The sequence below is a fragment of the Grampus griseus genome, assembly GCF_964374135.1.
Source record: "Grampus griseus genome assembly, chromosome: X".
In the NCBI taxonomy this organism is placed as follows: Eukaryota; Metazoa; Chordata; class Mammalia; order Artiodactyla; family Delphinidae; genus Grampus; species Grampus griseus.
Genome location: NC_138999.1, coordinates 82483235 through 82496542, shown reverse-complemented (window position 1 = coordinate 82496542; position 13308 = coordinate 82483235). Strand labels below are relative to the sequence as shown.

The following is a 13308-nucleotide window of genomic DNA, read 5'->3' as shown; positions in this document are numbered from 1 at the left end:
AAAAAAAAAAAAAAAACAGTTTTAGAACAGTTGCATACAAAAGGGAAATAATATTCAAAAGGAAATGGACAGAGGGGGAAGGGTGAGCTGTGGCAAAGCGAGAGAGAGGCATGGACATATATACACTACCAAACATAAGGTAGATAGCTAGTGGGAAGCAGCCGCATAGCACAGGGAGATCAGCTCGGTGCTTTGTGACCGCCTGGAGGGGTGGGATAGGGAGGGTGGGAGGGAGGAAGACGCAAGAGGGAAGAGATATGGGAACATATGTATATGTATAACTGATTCACTTTGTTATAAAGCAGAAACTAACACACCATTGTAAAGCAATTATACCCCAATAAAGAAGTTAAAAAAAAAAAAAGGAAATGGACAGTGTCCAGACACATTTCTCTCCTTGCTCTGATTGCATTATTCAAAAATGAGCTATCGCTATTAAACATTTAATAGTCCTTAAGCAGTACTCTCAATGTACAAAGACCAGTTCAGTTATTCTCAGCAAGCTCAAAGGCTATGATACCTTAACATGTTGAATAGTTATTCAATTACAGCATTATTAATTTCCGTATATTTAAAGTGTAAGGGAGAAGATATTTCACCAGTCCTAATTAGAGACAATACAAAATGTCTCTGATTAACATGAAAAAGATGATAAATATGAACCTCATTCAAATTTGAATTGGGGGTTAAAGGTGATATGTAATATTACAATAGTTCAGTCATCTTTTAAAATTACCCTCCCAAAAATGTGGAAGCAGTATTGTTGTCTTGGTCCTACTACCTTTACCCACTTGTGGAAGATTTGAAAACACGACTGGGCAGAAAAGGGGAACAGGAATCTTAAAGAGCAAGTATAATTTATCCCATGCAGGTAAATATAAAAATCATATAAAAACGAGTGAGGGTATTTTTTTCCACTCCTGGAAGTTTTAATAAAAGAACCACTTTCTAATTTTCAATTAATAGGCAATGACCACTCTCCAAGTACAAAATCCAGTTTTACAAACTACTGAACACATGCTGATAATAAATAGTGTGTGCTCCATGAAAAAAGCAGTCATCTAAAAGTTTCAAATTTAGAGCTTTACATCCATCAGCAATAGCCATGGATACCCTTACTCAGAAGATCTGTCTATACTTGTTTCCTTGAGCAGCCACAAGATGAAAAGTGGCATATCAATGCGTAGAACAGATGTCATTGTCAATGGAACGTTAGTAATCTACTAACTCACTAGTAAAGTAAAATCTAACCATTCAGATCTTTCAGTTAACTGGACTCATTCCAGGATTTTACTTGACTATAAAGTGTCAAGTGGTGTTTAAAATGAGCTATTAGTAGTTAAATACAAGTTACAGTAATCAAATAAAAGAATTAACACTTTTTTAAAAATCTGTAGTAATTTCAGATTGAGCCCAACATTGCCCTATTATCTACATCTACAAACCTGTACAGGGAGAACTTCTGTTGACAAATATGATCCTCAGACATAACAAGAGTTTCAATTATCAGAGTAATAGAGGATTTATTTGAATATTGCCTTTCATTACTTAAGCCTTTCACCAAAAGTTTCACCAAAATATATCATCCCCCAGAAATTCCAAATAATAAATTATATTAGCAATTTTAATGTAATATATTTCTTGTCAAGCGTCTCATACTCTGTTACTGTCTATAATGTGCTATTTTATGTAATTATTTTAAATGTTTCACTCCTCAAGGTATGCTATCCTAAAACACATACAAGGTGTTTAGGCCCAATGGTCTAAACATTTGTAGTACTCTAAAGTGTAAAAAGTCTGAAAACAGGAATAGCACAATGAAGGATGAGAATCAAGAGAGACAAGATTGTCATAATAGCCATCAAGTAGGACAAGTACATCTATTACATTATTTGCACATGGAAGGACACCTACAAAGAATGAAATAAAAAAGGAAAATTTCATATCTGGAAATCTACTTCTGACGACTTAAGTGTCTTCTCCCAATCAACTTTGAAGATGGCATTTTAACAGTTTTCCAAAACTAAATTGTGGGCCTCTTTCTTTTCAATCGATGCTCTGGAAAAAGACAACCTTCTGTCATCAATAGGAAACATTCCTCCATCTCGCTTTACCTGCGAGGCAATGTATCTCAGAGTTGCCTTCTACTTCCACTTAGTATGCGTGCAAAGAAAGTGTATTAATTTTACATTTAGCTTAAATGAAATATTATTAAAGATAGAGATTATCAAAATGCCAATTTTTTAGATTTTTATGTACCTAAATTTAAGTTTGAGCTCAGCCCCGTATTAGCTAAGGCAAGTTACAGAACCAATTTCTTTAGCCTCTCTCTAAGCTTTAATTTCCTTATCTGAAAAATGCAGTATAACTATGTTGCCTTCTTTGCAGCACTGTCACAAAGATCAGCTGAAACAATACATGTAAACTGCTCAGTTACATGCTGGGCCCAAGGGTGCACAGTAAATGAAAGCTGTGAAAATTCATAAAATAAGTTGTTCACTTAACCTGATTACAGACAAACTGAAGATAATAAAGAAAATGCAAAATGTTCAATGTACAAGTAGACTTCTCTCAAAGAAGAGATACAACCCTTAAAAAGTTTTTTATTGATCTTTTGTTGTTACTTTTAAGCAAATCATAATTGTCTGATTTCCTTTTCCAACATTCCCATGGAAGGAAAAATTCTCATTAGGGAAAATGTGGCACCAAGTTGTACCTTTCTTTAAGTCACATTTATGAATCCACAAACAAATCTTTTTAAAAACATAACATATTTAAAGAGGAAAGTGGTAATTTGTTGATGAAACATTAGAATTAAAATTCAAACCACAAAACGGAAATATTGTAAAAGGTTTGAAAACATAGTAAATGCTGTACACAAATTGAAAAAATTTATAAGTGCCAGGAATCATTTTTGCTTACAGCTATCATCATGTAAAAGGCATGTGTGTGTCACTGAAGCAAATGAAGAGGGTAGTAGAGGAAGATATCGAAGAGGTAAAGTGGGGATCAGATCATACAGGGCCTTACAGGCTCTTATAAGGATACTGGCTTTTGTACCCTGAGGGAAACAAGAAGCCATAGTAGAGATTTGAGAACCCAAGTGACATGACATTGTTCAGGTTTTAAAAGGGTAATGTTTCTGTGTTGAGAATATACTGCAGAGGGTCATGGTGGAAGCAGGGAGACCAATGAGGAACTGTGTTAATCCTAATAGTTCTACCACTATTGTAGCAGCCTAGGTGAGGCTTCAACTAGTATGGGACCAGTGAAGGCGGTAAGAAATGGTCAGCTCTTGTAAGTACCGTACTTTGAAGGAAGAGTGCATGGGTTTCCTAGTCAATTGAATGTGGAATGTGAGAAAGAGAGAGTAGACAAAGACAATTCCAAAGTTTTAGGCCTGAGTAACTGGACAGATGGATATACCATCAACTTAGAAGGGGGAGACACTGGGAGGAGCAGGTTTGGAGGGGAATATCAACAGTTTGGTTTTGGATATGTTACTTTTGAGAAGTCTACTGACCAATCAGAGAGAGATGTCAATTATGAAGTTTGATTATGAGAGTCTAGAGTTCAGACACGAGGACTAAGCTGTAGATAAATTTGAGAATTGTGAGAATAACAGTGGAATGTAAAGCCACAGTACTGGTTGCAATCACAAAAGAAGATAGTGTAGATAGAGAAGAGAACATGTCCAAGGATGGATCCCTGGGCCTCTCCAACATTTAAAGGTTGAGGACATGAAAAGGAATCCACAAAGAAGATTAAAAAGCAGCAGCCAAAGAGATAGGAGGAAAGCCAAATAAAGGGGGAGCAGGGGGCGATTTATGGCCAAATGCATCACCTGCTGCTGATAGGTCAGTTAAGATGAGAACTGAAAACTGAACATGGGACTCAGCAGCATAAAGATCTCTGGTGACACTGATAAGAGCCATTTTGATGGAATGGTGGGATGGAAGCCTGGCTAGAGTGAGTTTAAGACAGAAAGTAAGACGAGAGAAATGAGAAGCAGTGAATATAAACAAAATTATTAGGAGGTGTCTTCCTTCAAAGGAGAGTAAAAATACAGTGGTAACAGGCAAGGGAGATAAGGTCATGAAAAAGTTGTAAAGTGAGATAGCACATTTGTATGCTGCTGGGAAGGGCAGAAGAGAGAGGAAAAAATGATTGGAGCAATGTCCTTCAGTAAGTAGGTCTAAAGGAATGGAACCTTGTACACAAATGGAGGGACTGGAAGATGACATCTATGGTGGTGATAGGTAGCAAGACTGCAGATACTCAAACTTAGGTAGATGTGGTAGTGAGAGTCTGTGGAAGTTCTCTTCTGATCACTTCAGTTTACTCAGTAAATTATGCAGCAAGCTCATCAGCAGAGCATAAAGATGGGTAAGAGTTCTGAGGACTGAGCAGCAAAGTAAAGGTGTGAAATAGTCATCTAGAAGCACAGTGGAGGGAATGGAGTAGGGACATAGAAGATGACTGTGTGAAAACAGAAGGGCCTACTTGGGGCTTTGGAAAAGGAATCTGTTTCAGAATCATGAATAGAGCACCACTGGATTAGAACAGGCAAAACCTGGAGGACAGGAGGAAGACCAGATAGGAGGCTACTTTCGCAGCCCATGAGAAAAAGCCAGAGAGGGATACTGCCTAAAGCAGGGCAAGAGCATCTGGAGGACAACTGAGGAAACAGACGTAAAAGTCATTGCAAAAGCAGAACCAATGGGATTTGGAAAGCAATTAGACATGACTGAGAAAATGAATGGCGTGGAAGAAGGCCCGTAAGTGTTGAGCTAAAGTGAACTGGAGGGTGGCAATGCCATGATAAACTAAAAGAACTATTTCACTACTGCAAAAATTAGTAACCGATTGGTTAGCTGATTAAAGGAGTAAGTATCATTTGAGTGAAGTTTGAGTAAAGAGAAGAAGAGTTGAAAATAAGATTTAAAAGTTTGATTAATGTCAAAGAATGTTTGTTTCTGTCGTTGTTGGTTTGGGGTGATTAATATAAGACAACCGAGTTGCAAATTGAGGGGAAACTGAAGAAAGAACAGAGCTTTATTTGCTAAAAGAAGGAAATGCAACAAACATTTATAAAATTATTTTTATAGAAAGTTTTATGCCAGGCACTATTCTAGAAATATCATCTCATCCTAAAAATAACCATATGAGGTAGACCCTCTTATACCTTTGTTACAGTTATGGAAAATAAAGTGTAGAGAGGATGTATCACCTTCACAGGGTAATGTGATTAATGGCAGAGGCAGAACTCAGCCTCAAGGCTGAATGACCCCAAAGTCCAAGCTCTTAACCACTACACAAACATGCCCTGTAAAATTAAGGGCCTGGAAAAGGTAATATAGGTCGTTTAGCTTCCGAGAAGAGTTTCAGAGCTAAAGATCTCAGAGGTGGAATCATTCCAAAGAGTGACACAGTCCAAGGTGTAGTCATGTCTATAATTAGCTAAATACATGGATGCAAAGGTCAGAATTCAGGAAACCAAGGAACTAAGGGCAACAATGTGATGGCAAGGTTATCAATGTAATAGCTGAAATCACCAAAACGAATAGCAAGGGAAGGGTCAAAAGGATAGCCAGATGCTATCATCATCATGGCTGGTCAGCAGATAATAGAGTTTACAAGAGAAAGGGTTGTTGAAAGATGTTCAAAGAATTTGACATAGAAGGAGCAGCCGGAAAGAGGGTGTACCATAGGACTAGGAGGAAAGGCTGAAGAGAGTGGGAATGTCAGGACTTGTGACAAGGGAAAAGCTGGATGTCAGCTCTGGCTAGACAGAAGGAACATTAAAGGAAAAGTTTAAAGATAAAGGGAATTTGTATTCATTCAACAACTTTCAATTACAAGTGGGGTTGGGGGCGGGGTGGTAACAAGATGTTCCATAATGGGCAGAGTAGAAGGGTCTAGATTTCCAGTATTCTTAACCTCTTCTTTTGGTATGGGTAAGGAGACCTTTGAAACTCTTGTGGACCTTAACTCAAAATGAATAGAGATTCACAAAAAAAATTTGCCATGATAAGTGGGACAGAATTAGAAATTAATGAATCATGAATCAGGATCTCCACTTCTCTGATCAAGGAAACCAATCCAAGATGGCCCGATGCCTCATCTCTCCCCTCTCTTGGTATAAACTGCTGAATATCAAAGTATTATATTTATTATCTAATATAAGAAATAATCTAGATCACAAGCTATAAAATATAAGAAGTATGCTAGAAAATATAGATGGTATGACTGTTGATAATAGAACAAACTTGGAGGAATTCATTCTTCTGTCCCCTCTACTGTTTTGTTTTGTTTTGTTTTTTTACACTCTGTCCTCCCAACTCTATTTCATATACCTAACAAGATACCTTATATTGTTTTCAGAAAAGTGGACTTAGACCTGTTTTGCTTTATAGAAACAGAAACACAAGTTAGGTAGTTAAAAAATTGATTCAGTGTGCCACAGACTACTGAATACTAGAGAACAAGAACAAGTAAGACAGCCCCCCCTTTTAGGAGCTCATAGTGGAAGAGACAGACATATTATAGCTCAAAACGACAGATGCTTTCGAAAACAGTTCTGTTGTATCAACAAGTTTCTGGTCTCTCCTTTATGTGATATAAACACAGTCCATACAAACAGCCCTACTTAGAACCCAGTGCTACTCTGGGCACATGCATTTTAAAATTACAACAAAATCAGGGGGTCTAACTTACCATCATTTTTTCAAAGAGATCCAGTACTTCCTTTTCGGACAAATTCAAAGATCGTTCATCATATAATGGCTGAGCCGCTGGAAACTCACTCATCGCAACTTGAGAATCAATAGGATGTTGGATAAGAGGTTTTTCTTTTTTGACAGTAGATTTCCTAAAACTTGTAATTCGGTCACGCTGCAAACAGAAAAAACAAGAAGCCCTAAGGAAGAGATCAAGAATCACGAACAAACATGAAGAACTGAAACATCAAAATAGCACTTAGGAATCATTATTGTCTTTTGACAAAATGTTATTTTAAGCAGCAAGCTCCAGTTAGAGATTGTACTATTTTGAAACCTTGAAGTAGCTCTGCAGCCGCAGAAATCTAGGGAGTGAAAAGTATTCCTCAAAAGTAAAACTTAGTCCCTTGTCATTTCTGTTCTGCACAGTAACTAGGTCAGAAAAGTTCGGCCTCAAAGTCGTGTGGTGGTTTGAGAGAGAACGTGTCTTTGGCGGCAACTTTCAAACTATGAGGAAAAAAAACAAAGAAAAGAAAAGAATATCCAATTCTAAGGGGGAAATTATAGTAATGTTTCTCTTCTTCAAAGCACCAAAATAATTGTGACAAGTATCTATGAATACTTTGGCAGTGTAGTAGTAGAATACAATGGTTAAGAGCATGGACTCTGGAGCCAGACTACCTAGATTTGAATCTGCAATTTACTAGGTCAGTTACCCTGTGCAAATTACCTGGTCTCTCTATGACTGTTTCCTCATCTCTAAAATAGGGATAAGTTAATGTATGTAGGAGGAAGGAAGGAGGGAAGGAAGGAAGGGAGGGAAGGAGGAAGGGGAGACAGAGAAAGCAACAAAGAAACAGTTATTGTGAAATTTAAATAAGTTATATGTTTAGTGTACTTAGCTACTCTTTATTACTATTGTTGTTGTTACTATTACTATTATTATTATTACACACACCTTTTTCTTCCCTAAAACGTGGGACCAACAAGGAAGCACAACAAAATTAAAAACATTACCTTTTTGCTCTGGAAATATAACATAAACAGAAATATCTTATTCCTACAAATACTACTATGAAGAACTTGCTATTTTATGGATATTGACTTGGAACCATTGATTCCACGTACAATCTCTAATAATTAGCTTGCGATTTCACATAAAGTGAGTTAATGACTCCACTTGCATGTAAATAGGCCATTCTGTTTTAAACCACAGAACACTGGACATCAAAAATTAGTAATAACCATAAAACTGAATACAACTCAGTTTTATTCTGGTTTCTGTTAGGAAGCACATGCATGCATACTGTCAGCTCACGTTAAACAAGCAGATATGTTAGGTATCAGGACAGTGCCTCGTCACTGCCACATTACCAAGTCCTTATAAATCACTTCAACAGTATAAAAAGCATACAGAAGTTCTTACCACAATTATGTTGACTTCTGTTGACCCCCATTAAAAGAACATACTTTTTTTTTGATTCAAAGAACACTTTTTTTTTCTAAAAGGTGTACTTTGAAAGAAATATGAGCAGTTTTAAGCAGCTTATTTAGGATTCCAAAAATGATCTTAGTACATGGTTGCTTACAAAGAGATTATGTAAATCATAATATTTTAGAGCTGGGAAGAAACTTGAAAAATCATCTAGGCCGACTCTCTCACTTCACAGAAAAAGTGACTCGCTAAATTCACGAGTCCCTGGTTCCTAGCCCAGTGTTCACATAAAGATTCATTTCTTCGAATCACCTTCTATATTTTCATATTTTCTTTTAAATTTGAATGTTTTTGAGGAAAATTAAGTTAGATTAGATATGTAATAACCAACTCAAACAACTCAAGAAAAAACATTAAGCAATCCCAAATAAGCTGAGTACATAACCAAGAGTCAAATTTCACTAAAAGATATGGTGGACACAAAAGCATTTAAATATGCAATTGACCATTAAATCAACATATCTCTGTTCCTTTCCCTTCATATCACTTAATATTTACTTTTGCAGTGCTGGCTTTTTTACTGAGTAGCATTATTTACATATATATTTGATCTTCCACTATGCTCTTCACTTTGATCTAGAAAACTGGCTTTTGCTTTCAGCTATATCTTGATAAGAAAATAAAGTTAAGCCACATACTTTCACTTCCTTAAATCATGAACGATATTCTACATTATTTGTAGACAGGTAATTTCACAAAGAAAACATACTTAAAATACCACATTTTAAAAGCTTAGCTATAAAAGGGCACATTTAAATTTTAAGCCCATAACTTTTAATAAGTTTTACTACGATAGACTCAGATCAAAAATATTTGAGGATTTTAAATATAATACCACATTTCTAACATAATGTACTTAACTTCCTTTCCATTTTAAATTAATTTCCTTTACTGTTAATATTAATGCTTAACATATTCAGAGTCAATTTACATGGCTATTGAGAAAGGAAACATTTGTGTTTTCCAGAGTTAGATTTATACTGATTTTTTTTAATTAGCTAAGGTATATATCAGGATGGTAATATCAAAATTATTTTGAGAACACATACAATTGCTTATGTTTATATCAAAAAAAGAAAAGCCACTCTATTGACAATTCTTCCATCTACTGTACTTTGTAAACATCTAGACTTTTTATATCTTTACATATATCAATGCTTTAATGTCCACCCACTTTAATAAAAAGGCAACATGCATAAGTAAATGATAACACGCTAAGTCCACCTTACCACATCATCTGCCAAAGTTTTTATTTGAATGTTCTATTAAAACCAAAAAGGAAAAAAAAAAATACCTGTCAGATAAGAGAAATTCACAGATCAAACAAGAAAATAATTGAATGATTCTCATTTTTTATTTTATCAACTATAATTCTTCAAAGAGAATTAGAAACTTTAAATCGATAAACACATTCTTTACAAAAGAAAAAAACAACTTATTAAGGATTAAAAATGAAGGTTTGGTGAAGGGAGTGTCTCTTCGTTTTTGAAGATGACTCCCAAGTTCCCAAAGTCAGATTTGGAACAGACATCACTACCACAGTGCTCAAACGTGAGAACAGATATAAAAAAGTCATAAGCCCTTTCAAGATTTTTCAAAGTTTTAGAATGAATAATCATATTTTTGAGATACATAAAACTTTTAAAAACATGAACAACAGGAAAAATGTCACATTTAATAGTAATGACATATAATGAAACAGCTCAGTCTAGAACTCAGTTGCATCTGATAGATAATTTAACGAACACCTTTATAAATATTCTAGATAACATTGAACTTACTGATTCTGTAATATATGCCCATTTCTCAAAAACTCCAACACTTTCTTTTTTTTTTGCATGTGGTTTTCTACTTCTAATGTTGAGAATCATTGGAAATGGTATACTCTAGTTAATAAAATACAGTGGTTAATAAAAACTACCACATAGAGTACAAACAATACTGGAGTAATAAAGCAATATTAAAGTAAGCAAAGTAACAGCTAACAATTTAGTAATCTTCCAGGATTCAGAAGATACTTCAAGATCTTACAATAACATACAATCAGCACAAAAGCAGTTATTATTATATTATAAATATGTTGAAATATGTTGTAGTGCTAGTTAAGAGATGTGATTAGGAAAGAACCATATTTTTTAAATCACCTGTTAGGAACTGAAATTAACCCTTCTGCCACAACCTGTATACTTATTTCCTACAACAAAACAGAAGCTGAATGATGTACATCATGCATGCTCACATCCCTTTTAACTAAGAAAAATATGGTCGTATCACTGGTGGGGAGAATTCCATTAAGAGTTATAAGTGAGAATTATTTCGTCACAGGATCTCATAAAACTGTCTTCAAATATCACCAACTAAATGCTGTTAAAGATCATCCTCCCCTCCAGTAGTTGGGACAAATATACTATTATATGTGTAGTTCTTTTTCTACTTTTAATACATCTATTCCCTCAGGGATCTACACTTCTATGTCTTTGTACTATGTCTTCATCACATCCTGCTGACACAAACCCCAATCAATCTTTACTGCCTAGAAAAAAGAAAAGAAGGGGGATTACTTTTATCAGAACTGAAGCCTTTTTAAGAGAGATCAGTTCACCCTAGGACTATCTCTACCTGGTATTTTCTCTTTAATTTTCCCTGTGGGGTACAGAAAACTGTTCTATGCACAGTGACAAGCTTCATGATTTCCTGTCATGTAAAATCAGAGTGAGAAATGTCAAAGTCTCAAAAGTGCCTCAACTACCCTGCTACCATCCAGATATGTACCTGTCCACCTGTGTTATTTATTAGACAGATTATACAGTTCTTCAAGCAACCCCTGCTTTTCTTTTCTTCCCATCCTTTGAGGTTATAAACTCAAGATTGGAAACATATAAATCTTCAAAATCAATATGTAAATTCGGGGAAAATAAGATTTTAGTCAAATTCTCTAAGTTAAGGTACACATATGTCTCTAATGCCTTAAGTCTGTATCTCAATTGAATATATGTTGATAGTTCAATCATGGGGGACAGAAACAACAACAACGAAAAAGCATTGCTAGCAATAGTCCCACCTTGTCTTATGGGAAGAGACTTGAGTTTTCTCCTCTTCTCCCACCTCCACTCTCTTTTTTTTTTGAAATTAACATTATTTTTGTCCATATTAAATTCCACAGTATGGAGTTAGACACTATTAAATTGGATGAAATTTGAGATAATCTGGTCAAAACCTCTCAATTTACAAATGGTGAAACTGAAGCTTGAAGAGGCTAAGTGACTCGCCCATGGACCACAGATCTGGTTGTCACTAGATACTAACTCTTCGTCAACATATGGCCTCTTCAGGTGGTATAATTAGGCTGTAGGATATTAGGGTTGAACTACTGAATTGAAACAGTTCATGGTAACCTCAAATTCACAGATATGCCCCAAGCCCCATCAGTTTCATTTTCCTTTGGGTAACTGCCTTTTGCCATCATTACCAGGGGGTCAAGTATCATCCCAAAGAGCATTCCCCTGGCAACCAAAGTCCTTCCCTAACACGTCTTATGTGTCACCTGCTAAATTCATTTTGACCAATATACACTAATGTTCTTCCAGTGGCTGGTTATTTTTCATATACAAACTATATACAAATTTAGATTCTTTGGTCTTTCATAATTCTTCATTCCTAATTATATCTTACTACTGCCACAACTGTAAGAATCAGAGCTGTTCTCTCAGCTCTCTAGGTGGGTAATAGGAGGGAAAATAGAGTAGGAAAAAGTGGGTATATAATTAATAACCCAGTGGAAACACTACATGAGCACCAAGGGTTGTCACAGAGGGTTAGGACAGACTTACAAAAATAGGGTCATGTTTATGGTAATGGTTACCATCCAATTTTAAGACTTCCATGTCACCTTGGTCTCCTCCCTCTCTTCAATCCCTACAGCCAAAACAGTTGTCAAGTTCCACGGTGATCTTTCTGCAGTTTCTTCTTCATTTCCGCACAAACCATCCCAGTTTAGAGTCTAATCACTGGCAGTAGCCTCCTAATAATTACCTCTGCCACCATTCTCTCCTCATTGCCAAAGTCATCTTCTTCAAGCAAAGACATGGTTCAAGTCACCATCACATCACCTCTTCCCTAGATTTCTGTAAGAACCTCCTAACCTATCTCCCTTTTTCCACCTTTACCCTGCTATAGTTCATTCTGAACACATTGAGGAAGTGACAGTATTAAAACCCAAGTCAGTTTGCAGCCAATTAAACCAACTATGCTCTTTTCCCTGTGGGGGCCAGGTGTGCAATGGCTGCAAACAGCAGCCTCCTCAGTAGTGTATGCAGCCTGTTGCCTGTATGTGTTGCCCTAAGGGACCCTGGAGACAGCACTTTCCAGTGGACATTCGTGACTGGCATGCTGCCCCCAATCTAGTCTCCAGACAGGTATACGCTCTGCCTTTGGAAAGCCCCAGGGCACAGTGGCCAGGGTCCACATTGGCCACGTCATAATGTCCATCCACACCAAGCTGCAGAGCGAGGAGCACGTGTTTGAGGCCCTGTGCAGGGCCAAGTTCAAGTTCCCTGGCTGCCAGAAGATCCACATCTCCAAGAAGTGGGGATTTACTAAGTTTAATGCAGGTGAATCTGAAAACATGGCGGCAGATAGGCGGCTCCTCCCGGGTGGCTGTGGGGTCAAATACATCCCTAATCGTGGCCCCCTGGACACATGGCGGGCCCTGCACTCATGAGAGCCTTGAGGCTGTCCCCTCTTTACTCACGTGCACCAATAAATCCTAATTTCCTGTCAAAAAAAAAAAAAAAAAAACAAAGAAAAGGAAAAGCTAAAGAAATCTGAATAAACCATGGATTTTAGTCAGAAAAAAAAAAAAAAAACAAGTCAGATCATGTCACTCCTCTGCTCAAAACTTTTCAATGGCACCCTATTTTCACCCCCAGTGAAAGTCAAAATCGTTACAATAACCTGCAAGGCCCTATGGAGCTGCATACTCTTCATATCCCTCTGACCTCATCTCCTATTACAGTTCCTTTCATTCACTCAGCTCTAGTCACAGCAACCACCTCACTGTTCCCCATAAGGCAATAAGCCACATACACTGTCTCT

The 13308-nt window shown here is 36.6% G+C and overlaps 1 protein-coding gene across 1 annotated transcript in view; it reads right to left on the bottom strand.

Annotated features, from left to right (window-relative positions):
• Window positions 1-13308, bottom strand: part of LOC309817561 (protein diaphanous homolog 2-like) — a gene marked incomplete at its 3' end in the record, with an annotated part of 81791 nt that overhangs the window by 11424 nt on the left and 57059 nt on the right. Inside the window, exons 2-3 of the mRNA XM_082646848.1 lie at window positions 9444-9476; window positions 6718-6894 (exon numbers count right to left, since the gene is read on the bottom strand). Of these exons, the coding sequence (XP_082502974.1) occupies window positions 6718-6894; window positions 9444-9476 (210 nt within the window). The remainder of the gene's footprint in view (window positions 1-6717; window positions 6895-9443; window positions 9477-13308) is intronic.